The sequence below is a fragment of the Chrysemys picta genome, chromosome 23 (assembly GCF_011386835.1).
Source record: "Chrysemys picta bellii isolate R12L10 chromosome 23, ASM1138683v2, whole genome shotgun sequence".
Taxonomy (NCBI): Eukaryota; Metazoa; Chordata; order Testudines; family Emydidae; genus Chrysemys; species Chrysemys picta.
In genome coordinates, this window is record NC_088813.1 from 9,449,106 (window position 1) to 9,473,713 (window position 24,608).

General features: G+C 62.1%; 2 protein-coding genes across 6 annotated transcripts in view; one reads left to right on the forward strand and one right to left on the reverse strand.

Moving 5' to 3' along the window:
• Nucleotides 1-15,115, forward strand: part of FGR (FGR proto-oncogene, Src family tyrosine kinase) — a 36,811-nt gene extending 21,696 nt beyond the window's left edge. For 2 of the 5 annotated variants that reach the window (XM_065577206.1, XM_005301987.5), the window contains exons 2-13: nucleotides 973-1,033; nucleotides 4,241-4,484; nucleotides 4,783-4,885; nucleotides 5,372-5,470; nucleotides 6,686-6,789; nucleotides 7,096-7,245; nucleotides 8,543-8,707; nucleotides 10,548-10,727; nucleotides 10,901-10,977; nucleotides 11,229-11,382; nucleotides 11,660-11,791; nucleotides 12,363-15,115. In XM_065577206.1, the coding sequence (XP_065433278.1) occupies nucleotides 4,253-4,484; nucleotides 4,783-4,885; nucleotides 5,372-5,470; nucleotides 6,686-6,789; nucleotides 7,096-7,245; nucleotides 8,543-8,707; nucleotides 10,548-10,727; nucleotides 10,901-10,977; nucleotides 11,229-11,382; nucleotides 11,660-11,791; nucleotides 12,363-12,571 (1,605 nt within the window). In that variant the 5' untranslated portion in view covers nucleotides 973-1,033; nucleotides 4,241-4,252 and the 3' untranslated portion in view covers nucleotides 12,572-15,115. Of the gene's footprint in view, nucleotides 1-972; nucleotides 1,034-4,240; nucleotides 4,485-4,782; nucleotides 4,886-5,371; nucleotides 5,471-6,685; nucleotides 6,790-7,095; nucleotides 7,246-8,542; nucleotides 8,708-9,747; nucleotides 9,904-10,547; nucleotides 10,728-10,900; nucleotides 10,978-11,228; nucleotides 11,383-11,659; nucleotides 11,792-12,362 lie in introns of all 5 variants that reach the window. The other 3 variants (XM_005301988.5, XM_065577207.1, XM_065577208.1) reach the window with 3 other exon arrangements.
• Nucleotides 15,116-23,387: 8,272 nt separating this feature from the next.
• Nucleotides 23,388-24,608, reverse strand: LOC135977269 (putative uncharacterized protein ENSP00000383309). Its single transcript, XM_065577197.1, has one exon. The coding sequence runs from the start codon at nucleotides 24,606-24,608 to the stop codon at nucleotides 23,388-23,390; it is 1,221 nt and encodes a 406-aa protein (XP_065433269.1).

Here is a 24,608-nt window from a genome sequence, read left to right on the forward strand (position 1 = left end):
AGGGCATGTGAACCCCAGTTAACAGGCCACAGGGTATTGTCTCTTTAAAGGAGCAACCTACGTAATCACTTCTGGGAGTGTTCAGGAGGCGGGGCTGGGTGTCTCTGGGGAACTCGGGAGTTGGGGCTCGCCGTTTGTTACCAGCAAGGCCAGGTTTGGATTGGCTGGGTCCTGGTGAGTTTGCTGGCAAGGCAGACGAGCCAGCGCAGGGAAGGGGGTTGTCACACAGCTTAGCAGTAGCAAAACTCTACTGAGGGAGTGACAGTAAGTCACAATTCTGGGAACCCCAGCAGATCACCACAAAGTGGGGGTGGGTGTGTGTGGGTGTGTGGGTGTGTGTGTGTGTCCCTGTGTGCACGTACATGCGTGTATTTCTGTTGGCCTTTCCCCACTTCCTGCGAAGGTTTTAACCCGTTGGATACGCTTTATTCCACTTTGTACCTTTTATTAAACACAAATTACCCCAGTGCCACCAAGAGACACCCCCACCTCCATACCCTCCCCAAACACCGCTCTAAGGTGAGCATTTCAATAGGGCTGAGGCTCCCAACTCTCACAGCCTAGGGGAGTTGGGTGCATCACACCCGTTAGGTGACTTTTGAAAATTCCGCCCTCAGTCTCTACCCAGCGCCTAGCCCATGACAGCAGGACCAGCCTTTGATAGGGTGTCCCGGGGAGGCGCTCCTGCCCAGGACTGGCTTGCGAGAGGGTTGGGTGTCCGTCAGAGTGCAGGGCTGGCTCGGCTGTCTGCAGCACCACTCCGCTGAGGAGCGGCGTGTGCTTTATGGACATGGCAAGGGAACGACCCACGTGAGCAAGGCTGGGCTGGGGAAGGGCACGGAGTTAGGCCTTGCTCTGAGGTGGCCTGCTGGGATGGCCTGTCGTCCGCTGGATCGCGCAGGTGGCTGCGAGGAGGGGGGGGTTGTCCTAAGGGATCTCACCACCTCTCTCTATCTCTCTTGTGTCCTCCAGGTGTTGGTTCTCCTCGGGCAGGTAACATGGAGCAGCTGAACTGACCTGAGGAGCCGTCCCAGTGAGTGTCAATCTGTGTGGTGGGGGGGAGGGACAGGCGGTCACATTGGTGAGTCAATGGAAAGGTTTTGCACCTTGAGAGTTGTTTGCCCCTCATGCAGAACCTATGTGACTAAGGGGCAGAGCAAATGCAGAGCCCCTTCGAGAGGGAGAGCGCAGTGTGTTGCTCCCTGCGACGTTCTGCGTCTGCATGGAACCACCAAAGTCCAGACAGGCTCTGAAGGTACAGCCCCCCCGCTCCCCTACAGCACAGCGCACCGGCCACCCCACGGCCTCCTCCGGCCCCTGCAGGAGGTAGTTCTCACCCCCCTCGCTGGCTGCCTGCTGCAGCGTGTCCCGGCCAGTGGGTCAATGGCTGAGAGGGCAGAAGATGGCCAGCAAGGGCTGCTGCTGCGGCCCTGAGTCTGTGCGTGGGCAGGATTTCACAGAGGGTCTCTTCTCTCTCGCTGGCTTCAATGGGGTTTGGTATTTCCTCCTCCTCCTCCTCCTCCTCCCCCGCCCCCACTCTCTCTGCCATCCATCTAACCCAGGGCTGCCAGTGGCAGGTGTCTGGGATGGCTCTGTCGCTCCGCATTAAGAGACGCCAGCCTGCGCGCCCCCCGCATCCACCAATCTCCTGCCGCCGCCACCGCTCCGGGCACCAGCCTCCGCTGCTCAGCTCTGCCTCCGGAGCTCCCCGCGTGCACACAGTGCAGTTGTGCTCTCGGACTGACGGGCGGGCGGGGGGAGACGCAGCCATGTTCCCTCTTACTTTCCTCCCCTCCCCCCGAAAGCAGGGAAAATAACAAGCATGCCCAGAGCCCACCCTCCAGCCAGCACCCCCTACCCCCCTGCCAAGAGATCCCTCTTGCCAGGTCCCCGTCAGCCATGCCATCAAGGCCCTAAGACTGGCCGCTTGGGCAGGAGCACTGGGCCTTTCTCCAGCGTGCCCGGGGCTCGAGCTAGGGCAGGCCGCAGTGGGGCCCGGCGGCTGGGAGGTGTCTCCTTCCCCGGGAGCCCACTCGAGTGCAGCTGAGTCGCACGTTGAATGAAACACAGACTGAGCAGGGTCCCTCCTGGGCCTGTGGGTCTAAGGCGCTGGGCCCGGAGGACGATGCTACTTCAGCCGATCTTGTTGCTGGGCCGCACGTGGGCTGGATGTGATGTGACGCTCTTGCACGGGGATGTGGAGAGGCTGGGGAGGGAATGGGCCGTGCCGGCTACAGCGGGGGCCAGGATGCCTGCTGCACACTATCGGGTACAGCCAGCATGAGCGTCTGCTTCCCCTTCAGCGCCACCACAGCCGGAGACCTCAGCCGGGACGCAGGAGAAGGGCGGGGTCCTGCTTTCTTTGAAGTTGAATGGCCCGGCCCTTCCTGAGTTCCGCAAGGCAGGGCGTCCCCAGGCAGGCAGCGTCTCTAGATCTGACCCTGTGTCATGCCCCGGCCCGAGGCGTGCATTGCTACCCGCGTGGCACAGGGTGTCGACTAGCGCAGGGAGCTCTCTGCCTCTGAAGCCGCTTTCCGGCTGATCTGGCCAGCAGAGAATCCCACTGCAGAGTCCAGACCTGGGCCCATCTGTGCTAGGAGCCGGGCCTGCGCTAGCCACTCTGGGGAGACTTTCCAGAAACGTCCCCCATGTAGACGAGGCCTCGGTGCTGAGCTCAGCCCAGCACATGTGGTTACAACCGAGCAGGCCCTTGGCAGCCACCCAGCAGCAGAGACGCCCCCGACTAGACGCAGGCTGGGAGCCGCAGCCTGACCACGGCTGCGCAGGGTTCTTCCTGTTTCCGTGGCTGCAGGGGAGGGCGCTCAGCTGAGCCTGCAGACGCTGTAGAAACCAAGTCAGTATCTGCGTCGTTCTAGCAATGCACCTCGCTCCTGGCCTGCATCCCCTTGACGCCCTTCTCTGCCCGTCCCAGGCTCCCCATGCCTGCCTCTGCCCATGGGTCTCAGTCCTGGCCTGGCACAGTTCTCCTAATGCACCCACCGCCTCTCCTTCCCCCAGGCATGAGTCCGCCCACGCCTGACCTGCTGCTCCTCGCTCCTGCCCTACGCGGGAGGGAGCTGAGCCTCTCGAACGCCTCCGCTGGGGACCTGGGCCGGATCCGCAGCTGGTGCAAACTGCCGTCAGTGCTGATCTACACCAGCCCGGCTCTGCCCTTTGCCTGCTCCAGGGCAAAGTCCCGCGCTTTGTGGGAGAAACGCTGCGGCTGGCACGGGCTGCAGTCCCCGCAGAAGGGAGAGTGAACAACACGGGCCGGCGACAAGCCGGGATGCTGGGAGCTGCTCACCTTGAGCAGCAGGGATCTCACCAGCCTTGCTGGGAATCCACCAGGATCCCCGGCCTTGCTTTGCCACAGCCCCATCAGGGCTGGCCTGGGGGCTGGGGGAGTGAATTTCTACCCGCTCTGCCAGACCCATCACTAGAGTACCTGGGCACCAGCCATGCTGTGTGTTCGCCCCCAGCCCACTAGCTCCAGCTTCATGGATTAAAGGCACCCAACCTGGCCTCCCACAGCCCAGCTCCCTGCCTCTGCTGGCCGGACTCCTGTGCCCTCCCTAACCCCCTGGCAGCTGGGCACACCTCTGTCCCCCTCCTCCTACAACTTGACCCACTGACCTTATTGCCAGGCAACCAGCATGTGGCAGATGGCGAGAGAAGGAAGTGGAGTTTGACAGCTGGGGAGGAGGGCGAAGTCAGTGAGCGCCCCATATCCCCCCCCCCCCCCCCCACACACACACATGGAGCTGTGTGGTCACACATGTGCCGTCACAGGCAGCCAGACACATGCACTCCCAGGCGGGAGAGGCACCAAGTTGCCCGCACGGGCAGCCATGTGCAAGGAAGAGGCGGGTGGGGCCCGGCTGCATGGACCGTTGCTCTGCGGCAGCGCAGCAGGAAGGTGGGGCTCTCTGGCGGGGTGCATCTGGTGGGGCAGGAAGGGGGCATTGGTTTGCTTTGGCGAGGAGCAGTGGGGTGGGCTGCTGGGGGGGGGGGTGGACTCACCGGGCTGCTGGCCAGTGCAGGAGGAGGGAGCAGTCCAGTTCCATCTGGGAGGATCGTGGTTCCGCTCCGAGTGATGGGTCCGTTCTAGTCCAGCAGCGCACCGGAGTCGCTGATGGGCAGCGGTGCACAGTCCGTGGCGTGTGCTAGCGGAGTTCCTGGAGGAAGGGCATGGTCTCTTTGCCCCGTGGCTGACCCTGCGCTCTCTCTCCTCCCCCTGCAGGCTTTGCCCAGAATGGGCTGTGTGTATTGCAAGGAGAAGGAGTCGAATAAAGGCCAGACGGAGAACATCGATGGCTCGGCATCGAAATCCTGCTACGGCCCCGACCCGACGCAGCAGAATCCCTCCAGCAGCTTCACCCGCATCCCCGACTTTAACAACTTCCACAGCACGCCCGCCGGCGCCCCCGCCTTCATGGGCCCCGGCCTCTATCCCAACAGCACCTTGTGTGGAGGGGGGATCACAGGTCAGTCTCCGTGGTGCCCCTGCCGTGGGGCTCTAGTGGATGGAGCACCGGGCTGGGTTTCTATTCCCTGGCCTGCTGGGTGACCTGGCCCAATCACTTCCCTGCCCCGTGCCTCAGTTTCCCCTCTCACCCTGCATCAATCAGACTGTGAGCTCTTCGGGGCAGGGGCAGTGCCTGGCGCGACGTGACCTCAAGCCACGACTGTAATACATAGAGTGACAGTGGCAGCTCACAGCAGCCTGCCCAGGCTCTCCTGCCCATGGCAGATTCCTCACTGCCCTGTCCCTGTGTCTCGCAGGCGGGGGCGTGACCCTCTTCATTGCCTTGTACGATTACGAAGCCCGGACGGAGGATGACCTGACGTTCCTGAAGGGGGAGAAATTCCACATTATCAACAATACGTGAGTGTCCCATTCGGGGCTGGGCCCCTCTCCTCCAGGAACCCTGCCCCCCTCCCCCCCACGACGAAGTGCAAACGCACCCGGGTCTGATGTTGGCTGGGGCTCCCTGCCTCACGCGGCCCTGCTCCGAGAGCAGCTTGGCTGGGGGATTTCACAGCCCATTGGCGTTTGCACCACAAGCCCAGCTAACCAGCTAGGCCGAGTTAAACCCATTGGGGACCGGGCAGGGGGCAGAGGTGACAAACCCAGGCCTGAGCCTGTTGCTTTCTGCGGAAGACCTTGCTCCCAGGTCTAAGCTGGCTAGCCCTGGTGGGGCAGGCTGGGAGCAGCTGAGGAGTGGCTCGTCCTCTGGCATGAATGCTGGATGCCACATGACGTGGGAGAGGGACAGAGGGGCTCAGCGGGGTCTCCAAGATGGGCTGCATGCCTGCCTTCGAGGGGTGGGGCTTCCTCGCAGACTCTCACCCCGTCTCTTTGGTTCCACAGCGAGGGCGACTGGTGGGAGGCGAGGTCCCTGAACACAGGGGCCACGGGCTACGTCCCCAGCAACTACGTGGCCCCGGTGGACTCCATCCAGGCGGAAGAGTGAGTAGGGCAGCCCTGGGCTGACTGGGGAACGGAGCCCATTTGACCGCCAGAGCCCGGTGTACTGGCTGGGGGCAGAGGAGGGAGCCAGTGACCCAGGGACGTCCAAGAGATGCTCCATCCCCTCCCCCGCCAGCACCCTTGGGGCATTGCAGACACCTAGCCAATCCCTCCCCGACACACACACACACACACACACACACACAATCTGTACCAAGGCACCCCAGCTCTAGGAGTTGCCTCTCCATATCAAACCAGCTGGGTCACACGGTGGTAACCTGCTTCCAGCAGTGCCTGATGCTTCAGGTGGTGAAATCTCCCGTGATGCACCTTGCTGGCAAGTGGGAGGAGTTTCCTTCCTGACCTCTGTAATGTCATCTGATGCCCTGAAGCATGAGAGTGGATTACCCCTAGCTTAACCTAGATAAATATTGCTGTAGTACCTTCTGCTCCCAGATCCCCAAGCGCATTGCACCCATTAGTAAATTCATCCCTACAGCCCTGCTGGGAGGTAGGTAAGGTAAGTAAGGTTTATTATCCCCAGTTTGTAGAAGGGAAAATTGAGGCAGAGAGAGGATAAAAGGCTTCCATCCTGTGATCGGGCACCTGAACTCGTATTTAATGGCAGGGACCAACGTTGAAAAATCTGGCCTCAGCAACTTGCCTAAGGTCACTCTGAGGGGCAGAGCCAGGAATAGAACCCAGGAGTCCTGACTCCCTGATTTTTGTTCTAAGTCTCAAACATACTGCCCCACCCAGTACCTCCTGTGCATGTGTGTACATCAGCTGCCCAGCTACCATATTCTGTCTATTTCAATTGCACCTAGAGGCCCCAGCCGAGATTAAAGCCCCACTATGCAGGGTGCTGTATGTACTGAAGTAAGAGAGCGTCCCGCCCCAGAGAAGCTGCAGAGAGACAAAGGCTGGGAGAACAGACGCTACATTCTCCCCATTTTACAGATGGGAGACTGAGGCTCCGGGGGAGTTGGTGATCTTCCCAAGTGCTCTCAGGAAGCCAGGAGCCGACGCAGCTCTCTGAGTCTCTCACGGCTGGGCCGTAACATCCTTCCCCTGGCCCTCTGTCTTCGTTTGAGAGTCCCAAATCCTTCCCTCCCCTTTCGGGATCCCCGCGGCAGGCGGGGCGTAGGTGAGCCGTGGCTGCCAGGTGCCCCCGGGCACGTTACTAACCCTCCCTCTCCTTGCCCTCCGTGCCAGGTGGTACTTTGGGAAGATGGGGCGAAAGGACGCTGAGAGGCAGCTGCTGTGTCAGGGCAACCCCCGAGGGACCTTCCTCATCCGTGAGAGCGAGACCACCAAAGGTAGCGGCCGCGCCCTTCAGCAACCCGGGGGGTGTGTGTATGGAGCGGGGGTGCTCTGGGAGAGGCAGCAGGGGCCAGGATGCTTCTCCACACCGGCAGCCAGCTGGGGGGATGCGCTTCCCAGCACGCAGCAGCAGAGATTTCTTTTGCCCCCAGCCCCGCGTGCCTGGGGAATAGCCCCCATCTGAATCCCCCGTGGCTCTCCCATGCAGCAGCACCGTGCCCCCTGCTGGTGTCCACTAGCTGCTCCCACCACTCCCTGCCTGTGTCTGTCTCCGGCCCGACCCCTTTGCTGTCCCTCCCCAGGTGCCTACTCCCTGTCCATCCGGGACTGGGACGAGATGAAGGGCGACCACGTGAAGCACTATAAGATCCGGAAGCTGGATAACGGTGGCTATTACATCACCACGCGGGCCCAGTTCGAGACCATCCAGGAGCTGGTCCACCATTACATAGGTAAGGGGAGGGCGAGCCAGGGCTGGGCAGGGATGGCACCGGAGGGAGCGTGGCGTGCGGAGATGGGTTCAGCCAGAGGGCTCCATTGGGTCTTGGAGCCCCCAGGCCCTAGGGAGGTTGAGGGGGGCAGTTGTGGGGCTGGCCTGTGCAGACCGAAGTAGGGACGTGGGTGAGCTGGAGGGGGCCTGCTGAGTGTCTTGGAGATGCCGTTGGCCTTTCTGCACCCTGCCCAGCAGCTGCAATGAAATCCACCAGCCTGGCCTTCCCGAGACACCTTCGGCCCATCCCCAGCCCTTGAGAGAAGCCCCCAAATCTGAGCTGGGGGGATCCCAGCCTGTGGCAGCCGGAGAAGCAGGGGCTTTGGCTCGGAGCGGAGCGGGGATGCCCCAGAGCGGGGGCTCTGGGAGACGTCTCCTTCCTGCGCGGGAGGAGCCCTTGGGGAACCTGTGCCCGGGTTGATGGGCCTCTGCAAATTCCTTGTGCTGCAATGAAACTCTCCCCGGCTGGAGCTGCCGAGCTCAGGCTCACCGCAGCCCCTCTCCTCCCACCGTCCCTCCCTCCTCGTCTAGCAGCACCCCCCACCCCCTGGCATCCTATACCAGCCAAAGCAGCGGGGGGGTGGGGTGGCTCCTTTGGTCACTGCCCACCCCACCCCAGCACCAATCACAGAAGCCAGCCCGTGGGAGCAATACACGGACCAAGGGGGTCAGACCAGTGAGGGCCCCCCAGCAACCGCGCGCCGGCTGGGAGATGGCCGAGCTCCGCAGTCGCTGTTCAGTGCTGACCAACGTGCCAGGTCCAGGATGGCTGGGAAACCCGCTGCTCGGGGCCGGACTGCCCAGGGAGTCAGGCCGGGCTCAGACTGGGGCAGCGCGAGCTTAGCAGGCCCCACTGGCGGGTAGAAGGGGCCCATCGGGTACAGAGCTCCGGCGGGCTCCTCCCCACGACGCGCACCCAAGGAGCTCCACTGAACCCCCGCGCGATCCTCCCGATTGCAAAGCCCAGGCGTGACTCCTTAGGGGGATCCCCTGCAACGAGCCCCCCAGCTCCTGCCCTCCGCTTTGGCTAGCGTTGCCACCTGCCGCTGCTTCTCCTGCAGGACCGGCCTGCTGCCCCGTGAGCAGGGCCCCGGCGTGCCCCCCTGTGTGGGGCAGGTGAGAGGCGTGGCTGTGCTGCCCCCTGGGGCTGGCAGGGATGTTTTCTCTCTCCCTGCCCTCGAGTGCCTCGTCTCTCCGTCTGTGCTCTCATCTCTCTTTCTTTCTTCTCGCTCCTTCCTTCCCTCGGCTCTGTCCGCAAGAGCGAGCTGCGGGCCTGTGCTGCCGCCTGGCCGTGCCGTGCCACAAGGGGATGCCCAAGCTGGCAGACCTGTCTGTCAAAACCAAAGACGTGTGGGAGATCCCGCGAGAGTCGCTGCAGCTGATCAAGAAACTGGGCAATGGGCAGTTTGGGGAAGTGTGGATGGGTAGGACTCTCCAGGCGAGCGGGGGGGCTGAGCCAGGAGGGGAGGGGAGAACCCCAGGCCCGGCGACCAGCCAGGGCGAGGGGAGGCACACCACCAACTGGATCCATCCAGGGCATCCCAGGGACGCGGCGGGAAGAGACCAGGCTTGTTATTGGCGGGAGACTTCATGAGCCATCCGCAGGGTCTCCTGGTTAGCAATCTCAGCAGGACTGACTGAGCCCTGGGGACTGAAGTCGCTTCTTACCCCGCGGGCTGGCCAGGCCTGGGGTGCGGGGGGGGCCACTTCCTTGCTGTGGATGCATGGGAGGGAGGGGGGCTTCCCTCCCCAGACTCTCTCTAGCACGAGCGCCTTGCTCGCGCACATGGGAATTGGCTCAAGGAAACGTGCTGCTGAAAGCCATCAGGCCTGTTCCTTCTACACAGCAGGGGAGTTGCCATTGGATCCAGCCTAGTGCCACCCCTCCCCTGGTGGTGGGGAGCTCCTGATCGCCTGCTCTGGGTTGCTCTGTCGGAGTCTAACCGCTCTCTGCTGGCTCTAGGGCCCGGGACAGCGAATCTGTGGAGGGAGGGAACAAATGAATCAATTAATCCAGACTCAGCCTGGCCTCCAAGCTGGCTGCATGGCACTGCCATTTGCGCCTGGTTCTGCCCCACTAAGCAGCCAGACCTGGCAGCCAGTAACTCCTCTCTGTGCACCTGTCTGGAGGGCGGGTCTGGGCACCCATAACTGACCCGTCCTCTTGTCGGGGAGGTGGGGGCTGCAGGGCAGATCCAGGCCGGACCCGTGTACCCACGGGGAGACCCTGCCCTGGCAGGACAAACCCACCTCTGCTATGATCCTACCCGTTGCATCCCGGGAACGCAGGTGAACAGCGCCAGCTGGTGGACAAGTCAGCCGGCGCCAAGGCAGGCGATCAATCCAAGCCTGGGCTCCCCTCCTCCGCCTCTCAGCCCTTGTGCATGTGCATGCCGAATTCATCCCATTCTCCACTCCCCCCTTCCTCTCTTCCACCTCCTCCCCATCATCCCATCCCCTGCAGAGTTCAATGACGGTCTGTGCCATCTACTAACCCGGGTATGCCCCAATATGAAGCCCCAGACTATGAGCCTGTCTAAAGACGCCTGGGAAATAACGCGGGAGTCCGTAAGCTTGGACAAGAAGCTTGGCATGGGCTGTTTCGGAGACGTGTGGATGGGTAAGGCGGGCACCGTGCAGCGGGAGGATGGGGCCGGGGCCAGAGGCTGATTATTGCAGGGCTGGGAGAGGCCGGGGAGTGGGAGGGAGGGTGGATCCATCTGGTCCCCACCAAACCCACAGGTTCTGATTATTTACATAGGGGCAGGACTGAGGGCCCCTGCCCGTCAGATGTGGGGAGGGGGTCTCAGGGAAGCCTCTCTGAAGTTTTCCAGCCCATATGGGAGTGGGGGAAGGGAATTTGCCCCATTCCAAGTGGGGCTCCTACACTGGGGGGAGGCTCGGGGGGGTGGGGGGGACTTTCAGACCCCTGTCCCTGAAATGGGGTGAGACATGGGCACCCACTGCTTGTCCTGTGGGGGGTGGGGGCGTGAGACACAGGCATCCCTTGCCCATCCCATGGGGGAGCGGGGGCTGACCTGGGGATCTCTGCAGGGAAGGGGTGCGAGTGACTCAGGGTCTGCTACCTGCCCTGGGAGTGACAAGGGCTTCTCTACTGGGCTCTTCATCCTGGAGGCATTTCCCCCTTTCTCCCCCTCCCCCCCCGCCCTCCCTGGAGCTGGCACTGACTGCCCCCCACCTGCATCGCCATTGCCGGTCGGGGCGGGCGCGCCCTGACGCTGTCCCCCTTCCCGCTGGCTCCAGGCACGTGGAACGGCACCACCAAGGTGGCGGTGAAGACGCTGAAGCCGGGCACCATGTCCCCGGAGGCCTTCCTGGAGGAGGCCCAGATCATGAAGCGGCTCCGGCACGACAAGCTGGTGCAGCTCTACGCCGTGGTGTCGGAGGAGCCCATCTACATCGTCACCGAGTTCATGAGCCAGGGTGAGAACCGGGGGCGGCGGTGTGGGGGCGGGGGGAGGGGATTGGCTGATTGGCTTCCTGCCCCAGCTGTGTCTGCACCAGGGCAAGGGACTTGGAGAACACAGCGACTTCTAGCCGGGGGTGGGGGGCAGGGCTGGAGGCTCACGTCCTGATGCTCCCTCTCCCCTCCCCAGGGAGTTTGCTGGATTTCCTGAAGGACGGGGATGGCCGGTTCTTGAAGCTGCCCCAGCTGGTGGACATGGCGGCCCAGGTACCGGCTGATGGGTCCCGGAGCGGGCGGGAAGCGGGAATCGCCAGGGCCGGAGAGCCAACAACTGGCCGGGGGAGGGGGCTCCTTGCAACCTGCCCAGCACAGCCATGTCCTGGGTGGGGAGGGGCTGGAACTAACCCCCAGGAGGTGAGGGAGGGTCTGCACCCCAGCCAGCCATGGGGAGGGGGCGGAGAGGGGATAGGGGCTTGCCCAGGGCACCGGCGTTCTCACCACGTGCTCCCCGCCCACAGATCTCGGCCGGCATGGCCTACATCGAGCGGATGAACTATATCCACCGGGACTTGCGTGCCGCCAACATCCTGGTGGGTGACAACCTGGTGTGTAAGATCGCGGACTTCGGCCTGGCCCGCCTCATCGAGGACAACGAGTACACGGCACGCCAAGGTGGGCCTGGGCTCTCGGGCTGTGCCCAGGGCTGGGAGTGGCTGGGCTCTCCTTTGCCCCAGATGGACCATGGGGCAGAGTGACCTCCCCAACCCCATCCTCCCGCAGCACCCACGTGTCAACACTGGGGGAGGCAAAGGGGCCACGGATCCCCCGCTGACATCAGACCTGAGGAGCCCTGCGCCCTAGCTGGCGGTGGGCATGCTGCCCCAGGGGAACCTGCCCCCTGCGGTGGTCTCATCCCCTGCCCCATCTCATCTACCTCGTCTCCCCGCAGGTGCCAAGTTCCCCATCAAGTGGACGGCCCCGGAGGCTGCTCTCTATGGGAAGTTTACTATCAAGTCAGACGTGTGGTCCTTCGGTATCCTCCTGACGGAGCTCGTCACCAAGGGCCGCGTGCCCTACCCAGGTACAGCTGTCTAGCACCAGGAGGCAGCCGCTGGCTCTGCCCCCTCCTGTTGGGGTTGTGTTCGTTAGTGGGGGCTGCTGGGGCTTGTGCTGGTCCAGGGGAGGGAGCAGGGTCTAGTGGTTAGAGCAGCAGTCTAGGCATTGGGTCTATTCCCAGCTCTGGGAGGGGAGTGGTGTTTAGCAGGTAGCGCACTGGGGTCTATGACTGGCTCTGCCACTGGCCTGTGGGGTGATCCTGGGCAACTCACAGCCCCACTCTGTGCCTCAGTTTCCCCATCTGTAAAACGGGGATAATGTTGCTGACTCTGTTGGGAAGTGCCCGGAGAGCTACTGATGAGAAGCTCTATAGAGGAACTAGGCAGCATTAGTAGCGGTTAGAGCAGTGGGGCCTGCCGGTCAGGACTCCTGGGTTCTCTTCCCATCACTGACACTACTGATGTGACCACTTCCCTCATGCCTCAGCAGGGTGGGGCCATAGCAAGTCCCCCCTCCCCATGGAAATACCCATCATTAATGCCCGCAAAGCACCTCCTAGCCGCAGCCCCGACTCAGCCGCTGTCCTTGTTGCGCAGGCATGAATAACCGGGAGGTGCTGGAGCAGGTGGAGCGGGGGTACCGTATGCAGTGCCCCAGCAGCTGCCCCCCATCCTTGCACGAGTTGATGGTGCAGTGCTGGAAGAAGGAACCCGAGGAGCGCCCCACTTTCGAATATCTCCAGTCCTTCCTGGAAGACTATTTCACTGCCACAGAGCCTCAGTACCAGCCGGGGGACAACCAGTGAGCCCCGCTCTCTGAGCCGGCCAGCCGTGCCCAGGGCCCCTTCCCTGCAGCGGCTGCACCAGGCCAGGACTTCCCAGGCGGCATTGGGCCAGGACTTGCCATGCCAGCCGGCCCCAGGCCAGGACTTCCCTCTTTGTACAATCTGGGCCAGATCCCTTTTTTACAGTCCCCTTTTGGGGGTTTTGTTACTTTCCTGCCATCTGCGCTCCCCTCACTCTGCCCTGGAGGGGGGTGCTTTGCACAAATGCCTCCTATTCTAATGAGGATCTCAGCCCAGGGCCATTCTCGGGGGGGGGGGCCTGAGTGAGGCTGCCCTGCAGCCCCCCTGTTGGTCCCACATGGAGAAATCCCCTCCCCGCCCCTTTCCAACTGCCTTCAACACCTAGCTCTTAACCTGAGAGATGTGGGTTTTTTTTTTTCTTCCCTGGGGAGCAATGAGGCCATGCTGCCCGCAGGGGCCAGCCCAGCCTGCAGGGAGCATCTGGGAGCGTCTCTCCAACCTCAGGGGGCCAATGTGGGTGCCCTGGGCTTCGGAGGTGGCAGTGGCCAGGCCCGCTGCACCTCAGTGGCCTTGGACGGGGCCAGGCCTATCGTCCCCCAACTGGATTGCAGCAGCTTTGGAGCGTGTCCGTCAGGCCGTTCTCTCCTGGGGCTGACGGTTGCGCCCCGTCTCCGGCCCCCCTGCTCTTGAGCGTCGTCCCGCTCCCCCCGCCCGGCTGCTGGTGCCCCCCTCCTGGAGTTGGTGCCGTCATCTGCCACAAGTGCCTGGGGCGGAGGAGAGAGTCTTTGACTCAGTATGGGGGGGCTGTAGGGTGCCCAGGCCACGGGATGCTCTCCACCGGCCATGCAAGGCCTGGATGGAGGCTGGGAGAGGGGATGGGTGGAAGGTAACTAGTCCCCCCCTCCCTCTCGCAGCCCAGCCATGTGCCCTGACCCCTGGGAGGGGGGGACAGGTTTGGGGGGGGTGGGGGCTTTCCATCTCTAGGAGCCCATGTCTCACGTGGGGCCTTGGGGAGGCTGTTGCCCAGCCTGGGCCACCACTGTGCGCCCCTCGCTGCTAGTCCTAATGTGCTGTGGGGGCAGAAGCCCATTGCCGGCCGCTCCCCCAGCCAGTCCTCAAGCCTCCTCCAGTAGCATTACAAAGCCGGGGGGTCAGGAAGTGTCTCCCGGGTGGAGGCAGCACCCCCCCGCTGGCTCGTCTAATCATCTCCTGGGGCAGGGACTAGCACGTGCCACCCCGCCATTGGCGTACCGGAGGCCAGGGGCGTACTCTGGGCTCTTGGGGTGGCTGGATGTAGGGCCACCTGGGCGTGGCCCCTGTCCTGTGCCTCTGCCCAGGGGGCCTGTGGGGCAGATGGCTAGCACAGGTGAAGGACGGGGCGGAGGGGTGACCGAGTTGCCGATTTCTTTGCCGAGACGCTTGGCCCTTCACATGTTCCCCAGCCCCCCTGGCCATCCCCTGCTGACAGATGGAAGCCGAGCCCCATGTCTTCTCTGCCCTAGCACGGCGGTGGGGTGGGGGGAGCTAGATACTCCCATCTCCGTTCCCCATATGTGGCCCCCCGTTGAGCAGAGCGGCCCTGGGGCCTGCGCTGTGGCTCTGCCCTAGCAAGTGCACCAGCAGGGGGCGCTCCTCTCCCGCCTGCATGCCCCCGGGGCCTTGCACCCTTTTGTATGTAACTTTCCCCCAAGCTGTTTGTTTGTTTATTTATAAGACTAACAAATCCCTTTGTCCTCCTCCTGGGGTCCCAGTGCTCCCTGGGGCTCAGGGAGCCAGCTGGGGGGTGGGTGGAGGATATTCTGTGTTTTTCCTCTCTGTCCCCGCTTGTAATTCTTGCTTTTGATTCTTTTCCTTAGCCAGAGCCAAATTGTTAAAGCCATAAACTGCTGCCCAGGGGAGGGGAGCAGGCAGTGCCAAATGCTTCTTAAACTGGGGGGAACAACCCCAAGGCTGGGCTGGGGGGATTTAGCCCTGTGGGGGGCAGGTGTGTACTCTCTCTCTTCCTTCCCCCCCCCCCCCCCCCCCCCCCCCCCCCCCGGGAATCCCATGCCCTGTTCCCAGCAGAAGGCACTCCAGGGCAGGGAGGTCATTTCCCCTCCAGCCCCTGCATCTCATGCTAAGGGTGGAACGAGGCTCCACTCTGGACCAGCCTCGATGGAGGGCTGGGGGGACAGGAGCAGAATGTGAACGCGATTGGCGCGGGGGAAAGTGCCACCCACTCGGCCTGAGTCTCAGAGAGGCCAGAGGGTGTGGAGCCCCTCTGAGCCAGGCGCCGTGGTACCGGAGCCCTCTTTATTCCAGGGCGTAATTTATAACCATTCACTTTAATTCTCCTTTGATGACATCCAGCCAAGGGGGGCTCGCTCCCTGCCGGGGGGGGCTCTGGCCCTTGAGCGGGAGATGGCCATGGGGCCCCGAGCCAGCCTTTGGCCCAGCTCTCCGGCCGCCCAGCTCCAACACAGAGCGTTCGAGGCTCCCTGCCCCCGCTGCGATGTTTTTTTAAAATTGATCCTGTAAATAAAGAGAAATAAACCTTTCTAACAAGTGGGGCATGGCGTGGGTCCCTGGGGTCCCTGCGGGCGTACGGCGCTGCTGGGGATTGGAGCGGGGAGCTCCGAGCCCGCAGGGGTTAAAGGACCGGGCTGTCGGCTCTAGGGGCTCACGGTTAAGTCAGAGATTAAAATAGGTTGTGTTGCAGGAAAGGGATTCTGGCCTAAACCAGCCCCCCCGCCCCAGGGAGGCTCCGAGCTGGAAGGGCCTGGTTGAGAGGCAGCGGCTAAGCTGGGGAGGGATGCCCAGGGCTGCTGGCTGGCAGGCCCCATGGACATTGACAGAAGAGCCAAGCAGGTGCAGACCCAGCTGGAAGTGCAGAGGCTGGGGATGTGGCAATGCGGGTCTGAACTCCTCCTCTGCCCCGGCCTCCCCGTCCCCTTGCCCAAGGCCCGGAGCAGCCAGCCCGTTCCCCTCGGGTAAGGGAGCAGCTTGCAGGAGGTTCTGCGCCCAGAACGGCACAATTCGCTGCACCGGTAAGAGGGAAGCTGGGAGCGAGGTGGTCCCAGCTCCCGGCCTTTTCCCCCTCCTAGCGGCGGCTCCCACCACCACCGGTCCGCCACCATCTCCTCCGCTGCGCTCTGGCACCGGCTGCGGTTGCTGCCTGGCAGCTGGTGACTCAGAGGAGCAGGCCCTAAAACTTCTCTCGCCTCCCCCAACTGCCAGGGTGTTAAAATCCTCCCTAAAAACCATCTGCGGAGAGGCCATTTGGTGCAGAGACGCTTCCGAGGGAGCCGCGGCTAACACCAGCCCCTCGCGCCCCAGACAGCTGGGCTTTGCTGCTGGGGCGAGAGGGGGCCGGTTCTCAGGCTCGAATACAAATGGCTAGCGCCCCAGCTGAGAGCAGTGGGGGCTGGCGAAGGGAAAAGCCGGCCCCGTGCACTGCAAACAGCTGGACCACCTGGCTCCTAGCAGGCCCAAATGTGGTGGAGCATGTTCCATGCAGTTGCCTAACACGGCGGGAGCCACATGCATGCACAATGACGCATGCACTGTCAGGCAGGTTGGCGGGGCTGGTTAGCCGCTCTACCAGGGCTCCCGTGCTCCCAGCCAGAACCCGCTGCCCCTCTGAGCCGAGGGCTTTGCGTTCGCCGCAGGGGGAGATTTGGGGGGAAATCGATCTTGCACCGGTGGCGTTGCCAGCTCCTGCCGTCAGGGGAAGAGGCGAGACACTCAGCCGCTTGCTTTATTATTATTATTTTTTTAAATAAGTTTCTAGCCCTCCAGACTTTGGCAAAAATCTGTAACTCTCTCCCCTGGAACGCTCAAACACCAGCGAGGAAATAAAAAGACCCCCCATTTACTGTTCGTTAATGCCACGCTGGTTAAACCTAGGCCCTCCTTGGCTGGGCCATCGCCCTCCGCGCAGTGAACACCGATTTATGCCCGCTGGGCCAACGGAGGCCAAGACCCAGCGACCTCCCTTCTGGCAGGAGTCAACCCTGCGGCAGAGAGCGGCCCCTGTGCAACGCACGCTCGTGTGCGTTTGTGCCGGTGGGGGGAGAGTTGTGGAAGGCTACAGCCCCCCACCTGTTTGGCAGGAGGCTCCCCCTAGTGGCCCTACTCAGATTTGCACCATAAACGTTATTTTTCTAGCTGCCTCCTGGCACAGAGCAGCTGTTTGGTATTTTTGCTGTGGAAGTAAGGGAGGAAGTTCTAATCCTTGGAATTACACGGCCATCTTGTCGGGGGAGCTGTGCAGGCCCAGGGCTGAGCAAACAAGGCACCCTATAAATAACTCTCCTTGCGACCGCGGGGCCTCAGGCAGGGTCTGGCATTCGAAAGCACCCCTGGAAACGCTGGGTTTATCAGAGACAGGGCTAAGAGGCAGCGAATTCAGCAGCCATGGGGTCATCCCCAGCACGGGCAACCTCCTGCTGACCTGAGCTGTCAGGCTGGGATGTCTAAAAGACAGGAGGTAACTGATCTCAGCTACCCACAGCACGGATTGATCCCTCCCTTGCCTTCCTCTCTCTGGCAGCCTTCCCAGCAGCTCTCTGCCACAGTCCTTTCCCTGTTACGCCTCTACCTACCCCCTGTTTCCCTGTCACTCGCATCCCCTGCAGCCCCCCCAGGAGAAGGGTCATAATATATGGAGATATACCTATCTTATAGAACTAAAAGGGACCCCCCCACAAGTTCATCAAATCCAGCCCCCTGCCTTCACTAGCAGGACCAAGTACTGATTTTGGCCCAGATCCCTAAGTGGCCCCCTCAAGGATTGAACTCACCACCCTGGGTTTAGTAGGCCAATGCTCAAACCACTGAGCTCTCTCTCCCTCATGGAGGAGGCTGTAGCGGAAGCAAACGCAGTAGTAACGCGCAGGGCGGGGAGTGTCATGACTGCGCCGTGAGGGAGCTGGCGGCAGTTTGCTGACGCAGAGCAGGACCGAAGGGCGCTGCTCCCCGGTAGGAAGCTCTGAAGAGCCAGGGAGTGTCAAGGGCAGGGTAAGGGAAGCGCTAACGAATGCTGGTGCTTAGCAGTTACACCAGACTCAGGCCCTGTTCCTGCCCCCAGGCCAGGGCTCTGCCCACGAGAAGCAAGGCCAGGCCCCGGCCCAGCCTGTACGCTCGCTCTGGAATCACTGGCTCTCTCTGGCCCTGCTTAGACGGGGATTCAAAGTGGGATGGTCGCTGGCCACTGTAGACACAGCCCCTGCCTTACCACGGGCTAGGCTGGCTCCCTCAACGGCTCTGAAGGGATCACCTGGCGTGAGTTAACACCTGTCTCGTCCCCACTAGGCGTGGCAGCCCCCGTTTACCTCCACATGCTGACGCCACGTCTTAAGCCCCGCTCTGGCCAAGGCCTGTGGGCTCGGTGCAGCTCCCCACAGGAGGCTTCCTGCCGTGGGCTCGTTAGATTAATTCCCGACCTGCCTGTGAGGTCACGAGCTGGGGGTGAGCAGCGCCAGCAGCACCCGGAAACAGCTGCTCGCTGCCAGGGCATCCCGCGGGCCTTGCGCTGCTCCTCTCCGGGGGTGAGTCAGCCTACGGGTCTGGGCAGGGCTGGGGAGTATTTCTGGGTTTATTGGGCAGGGGGAGCAGGCCTGGGGCGTGTCCGTTGGGGGGTCCGGTAACCAGGCCTGGGGCGCTGAGCAGAGCCTGGTGGGGAGGATTGAAAAGGCCGAGACGTGTCACCTTCCATGGGGTGGCAGCATTTACCGTTCAGCGAAGGGGCCCTAGGTCCCCCGTCTCGAGGTGGGAGGGGAAAGGGTTAACCTGTTGTGCAGCCAGGCCTGGCTGCAGGGCCCAGCTGTGGCCGGTTAATTCATTCCCCAGCATAGGAGCAAAGGGTGCATCTGGCAGGATCAGCTGGGGGGGCTCTGGAGCGAGCTTGGCTGGCTATGGGGGTCGCTGGCTGGAGAAAGCCCAGGGGGACTTTGGCCTGGTTTTCAGCGCCTGTGCGGCTTTCAGCCTTCAATAGACACCCCTAGAAACCCCAGGCCCCGGCTCTGAAACGAGCAGGAATCAGGATCTTGTTCTGGTTTCTTTACACTGAAACCCACCTCTTTGACCCCTGGGCAGCCCTGCATGTGTAACCCACACGCCTCCGGGGTGGGGTGTGCTGGCCCAGCTAGTGGCACCAAGAGGACTTAGAGAGAATTAAATGAGTCTGCTCTACAGGCAGTTGGCTTTTAGCTCATCACTAGAGGCGCATGCACTAAGCTCCCAAGGTCCCAGGTTCGATCCCGACGACCGGCATCTATCATTATGCTTGGTCAATCCAGCTCTGACCCACTGGCCTCCTCCATGAGCCCTGGTCAGAGTTAGGAGAAGCCTTGAGTGCCACATGGGTTGTCACGGGTGGTGAAAATACGGACACAGACGAGACTCCCCCAGGCTGTAAGCAGGGGGTAGCGATTCACCCATACACCTCGGGTAACCCTGAAAAGTGTCTCAATGGGAGACCTCCTAGGAGTAACTGAGTAAAATGGGCTCCAATGCTCTTGTAGGGAGGGGCCGCCTGCCCCCCGACGTTCCTGCTGGGACAGCTCTTCTCACTGCCCCTTGGGCACACGGCTGCCTAGTTCCTAGGGGCATCGCTGTGGTGCTGGGCTGGGACTCTCTGCCCGGGGAGACGCCTCTCCCCACGGCTGCCCAACCCCACCGGTGAGCAGGCGCCCCCAGAGCGGCGTGGCCCCCTGGGCTGTGTTTGGCAAACAGACTTCCCCCGAGCCTGCCTGCGTCTCGCCCGCCTGCTTTCTGCCCGGTGGCAGCAGGGCAGCCGTGAGTTAGTGCAGGCAGGAGAGCGCGCTTTGCGCTGCGAAAGCCCAGGGACAGCAGGCACTGGGCGCGGCCCGGGAGAGACATGAAATCCCTGCAGCTTCCCAGCCTCGGCCCCTGCTTCCCGCCCAGCTCCCCAGGGCCAGCGTTGCCCAGGCAGGCTCCGAAAGCACCCAAGGGCAGCGCCTCGGTGATGGAACCAGGGCACGGCCTAGAGCCAAGGGGGCTGGGCTAGGAAAGCGGCTGGTCTTGCAAGGACAACTCGAAGGACTGCCCCGGTCCACGGCAGCAGTGGCCGTAGGAGTGAGGGGAACGGGCTGGCAAAGCCCAACGTGCCGGCTCTGCTGAGGGGCTGGAGTGCTGCAAACACACGCACACATGAGCACACGTCCAGGCAGACACAAGCCTGTGTACATGTCTGCAGGCTCTCTCTCAGAAGGTGTGTAAGCACAAGTGTGCACGAAGACACACTCACACGCACACTGGCGTTCCGACGTGCACCTCCCCACACTGCCGTACCTTCCTGTGTACACGACAGGTGAGCACACAGCGGCACTGTTGTTGTTCCTGACTTGCTGAGGGCCAGAAGTGTACTCGGAGTGTTAGGATACACGTGGGGGCACGTGGGCCCTGTGGGAAAGAGCTTCTCATCCAGGTTGTGCATACAGATGTGTGCCTGCCTCCGAGTAATCGTCACCATAGACACACATGGTTATGGGCACATGCAGTATACAGGCGCAGTCACATATTACACGTGTGCAGACACATTGCACGGGTGTGTGCTGCACTCTCATGGCGTGAAGAGCCACATATCCATACCCTATGCATGTGTGCACAGAAAAGAGGTGCACAAGCACATATCGTGTACATGCAAACACTCGCACTCACACATGCGCAGACCGTGCATGAGACCGTACATAGATGTGCGCGCATGCCTATGTTCACCATGCACACGAGCGCACAGTGCCCAGGCGTGCGCGCACACTCACGCATGCTCACACATATGTCTCTTGCACACATCCCCACCAGTGGACGCACTGCATGGGCTGGCACTGGCCTCCGGCCCCTGCTTGCCGACCCAGGGAATCTCCGTGTGCCCTCCCAGGATCCCAGTCAGACAGAGCGCCCCACGTCAGCAGCCCTTCCAGAGGGTGAGGTCACCCATCCCAGGGGCATGCAGATCCAGGGCACTGCCAGTTCTCCCTGCCAGCTCGGCCTGCGCCCCCCCCCTCAGCCCACACTGCAGCTGCCCCCCCTCCCCGTTCAAAATTCTGCACAGCCAAGTCCTTGGCCTCTCATCACCTCCTGGAAGAACAAAGAGAACCTTTGACCTCTCTGCTCCCCACCCCCCATCAGCCCCGGAGGGAGGGAGTGGGCATGCAGCCATTCTGGGCTCAGCCCTGCTGTTTGAAGTCTCAAACAGGCTGGGATGCTTAATTGCAGCTGGCGGTTTCCTGTTGCACCGAGGAATTTATAGAGCAGGGTTGGCTTCCAGGGTAGGGGGCAGAGGAAATTGATGTCGTTCCCATCTGTACCCCGGCCAGGCAGCCATGTAGGGCACCTGTAAAGAGGGGCCATAAAGGGAGGCAGATGGGAAGGAGGGAGCAGGGCTCAGGCAGCAAACGGGTGATGAGGGGGAAGGCTCCTCCGGCTGCATGCCAGGCCTGCGTGCTGTCTGCACATGCGCCCACCATGCCCTGCAATCACAGGCCCTGGCTGGGTTTGCCTGCCCAGCCCAGGCAGGACCCTGCCCTATGGTGCAGCCTGCAGGGCTCTCGTGAATTGTTCCCAGCTATGGGGCGGCTGCTCCCTTGGGAGACTGTTTCCCAGCCCCATGGATCTCAGGGGCAGGGGAGCGTTCCAGCCAGCGATGGCCACGTTGGAACTCCTCCAAAGCCCAGACGGGATGGGGGTGGTGGAGACAGGGGCTCAGGCCGGGCCCATCGCCCTAGATTCAGCCTGCATTTCCATTGGTCAGTTTCAGCCCCTTCCTCCTAGCTCTGCCCCCACCACGGGAGAGATCAGGGGGAGACAAAGCCTGGGGCGGCGTAACAGCACAGCCTAATGGTGGGGTAGGGGCGGTTATACTGCCCTCGCCCTGGTCTTGCTGACTTGACTCCTCCTGGTTCAGCCTCTCTGTCCCCGGTGGCTGCGTGGCCGTGTCCAGCAAAGCAGAGGGGCCTCTCCCAGCTAGGGATCCCAAGGTGGGAGGGGCAGGCTGCAAGGACACTGGGCGGCCCAGTGCGTTGGGACTGTCCCTGTCCAGATCTCGCCCCTGTCAGCAGTGACCAAAACCCACAGCCCAGCCAGCTGGTGGCCCGTCCTGTCGGCAGCCCACGGGCAATCATAGAATTATAGCACCATAGGCTTAGAAGGGCTGTCATGAACCTCCACCCTCAGCGTGACCTCAGCCCCCACACGGAGCGAGGCCAGGGCAGCAGCATGGGGTCCCCTGCTCACACCAGGAGAGTCTCTCCTTCCCCCTGGGGAGACAGTGTCAGTAGGGCCTTCCCCTCTTCCCCCCGTACTTACCCAAGCAGCTGGGGAGGGGTTAGCATCCCTCCCCCGGCGCAGCGGGGTGTGGGGTTAATGCCCATTGAGATGTAGGAGGCAGGCCACACCTCTGACTCATCTACATGCGGCTCTGTCAATTAACCAGGGGTCAGGCACAGGCCAGCTGGAGGGCTAGAAATCTTAGAGCTTGTCTACACAGGAGAAACGTTACGTACTGATGCTACTAGACCAGTGTAGTTATACCAGATTAATTCAACTGGATTCAGACCCCGTGGGGACATTCTCATTTGGAATCCCGGTGGCTTTAATTCGGTTCAGTGTCAGGGTATGTCTACACTACAAAGGCCGTTGTAGCGCTGGAGTATAGGCACTTACTACAGGGATGGAAGGGGCTTTTCCTTTGCTGGAGTAAATCCAGCTATCCGAGAGGTAGGAGCTAGGTTCAGCGGAAGAATCCTTCCGTCAGCCTAGCTGCGTCTACACTGGGGTTAGGTCCACCTAAATTTCAAGTGTGGACCAGGTCTAACTCGCTTTGGAAGTAACTACACCACTTAAGGCCACTTTTATTCCAAATGAGCGGGTCCACAGAGGGGTTTAATCTGGTTTAACTAACCCAGTTTAAATGCACACTTTTCATTAATCTGGATTAATTTTTCCTGGGCAGACAAACCCTTAATCCGGAGGCAGTCACGTGACTCCGGGAGCTGGGGCCCCACGATGTCTGTGCCTCCATCCGGCCCTGCAGCAGCACTCTTTGGTTGCCTCGATGCCTTTCTTAGCACAGAGGCCACGGGTGGCTGGGCCATACAGACCAAACTCTCCTCTGCCCCTTGCAAGGTGCTGGGCAGTGAAGAATCAGGCCCAAGTTGTGGGGCAGGGGGGCCGCACTCAGCATCTCGGAGGCCAAACCTGTAAGAGCACACTTCAGTGCGAACTGCACCGCACAAAGGGGAACACTTGGATTATTATGGCTCTGTATTGCGGTAGTGGCTAGGGGCCCCCGGCCCTGCTGTGCCAGGCGCTGTACAGACATAGCCCCCAGAGATGGCCCCTGCCCCACAGAGCTTCCCCTCAAACTATGAGAGGAGAGACTACACGTACCTCACCAATTTGGGGGCTGAGCGCTCCCATCATGCAGGTTCCCATGTAGACATTTGCTCCAGGAAATTCAACGGGCATTTCCGGGGTCCCTGGAGAAATCGCAGGATGGGATGTTGCCAGTAGCTGAAATCTCCCTGCAGCCCCTGGCATTTGTGGTCACAGCCTGAGGCACTGTGGGATCTCAGGTTGGCCCAAAAGGAGCTGAACCAGAAAGACTAGTTAGTTACAGCTTATTTCGATTCCGGCAAGAGGGACCAGTCGGCACAGCCGCCCGGGCTTAACTCAATTGCATTTCTGCTTTGCAGTTCTACTTCCAGGGCCGGATCCTGCTCTCCCTCGCGGCAGGCTAGATTCACCGTGACTCCACTGCAGAGTCGTACCCTGCTGCGACAGAAAGGTGAACCTGACCCCTGCTCTCCAGGGGCTGTCAGTTCGGCACCTTTGCCCAGGTGAAATTCACTGAAACGGGGATAAAAATGCAAATCCATAAAATAGCCTCGCTGGGAGAAGGCATGCGACTGGCCTCGCAGGGAGGAGGCATGCGACTGGCCTCGCAGGGAGAAGGCATGCCACTGGCCTCGCTGGGAGGAGGCATGCCACTGGCCTCGCAGGGAGAAGGCATGCGACTGGCCTCGCAGGGAGAAGGCATGCCACTGGCCTCGCTGGGAGGAGGCATGCCACTGGCCTCGCAGGGAGAAGGCATGCCACTGGCCTCGCTGGGAGAAGGCATGCGACTGGCCTCGCTGGGAGGAGGCGTGCCACTGGCCTCGCTGGGAGAAGGCATGCGACTGGCCTCGCTGGGAGGAGGCGTGCCACTGGCCTCGCAGGGAGAAGGCGTGCCACTGGCCTCGCTGGGAGAAGGCATGCCACTGGCCTCGCTGGGAGGAGGCATGCCACTGGCCTCGCTGGGAGGAGGCATGCCACTGGCCTCGCTGGGAGGAGGCATGCGACTGGCCTCGCAGGGAGGAGGCATGCGACTGGCCTCGCTGGGAGGAGGCATGCGACTGGCCTCGCTGGGAGGAGGCGTGCGACTGGCCTCGCTGGGAGGAGGCGTGCGACTGGCCTCGCTGGGAGGAGGCATGCGACTGGCCTCGCAGGGAGGAGGCATGCGACTGGCCTCGCTGGGAGGAGGCGTGCGACTGGCCTCGCTGGGAGGAGGCGTGCGACTGGCCTCGCAGGGAGAAGGCGTGCCACTGGCCTCGCTGGGAGGAGGCATGCGACTGGCCTCGCAGGGAGAAGGCGTGCGACTGGCCTCGCTGGGAGAAGGCGTGCCACTGGCCTCGCAGGGAGGAGGCATGCGACTGGCCTCGCTGGGAGGAGGCGTGCGACTGGCCTCGCTGGGAGAAGGCGTGCGACTGGCCTCGCTGGGAGGAGGCGTGCGACTGGCCTCGCTGGGAGAAGGCGTGCGACTGGCCTCGCTGGGAGGAGGCGTGCGACTGGCCTCGCTGGGAGGAGGCGTGCCACTGGCCTCGCTGGGAGAAGGCATGCCACTGGCCTCGCAGGAAGAAGGCATGCCACTGGCCTCGCTGGGAGGAGGCATGCGACTGGCCTCGCTGGGAGAAGGCATGCGACTGGCCTCGCTGGGAGGAGGCATGCGACTGGCCTCGCTGGGAGGAGGCATGCGACTGGCCTCGCTGGGAGAAGGCAT

Excerpts from the sequence above, each read along its gene's own strand:
- LOC135977269 (XM_065577197.1), bottom strand. The coding sequence starts at position 24,608 with ATGCCTTCTCCCAGCGAGGCCAGTCGCATGCCTCCTCCCAGCGAGGCC.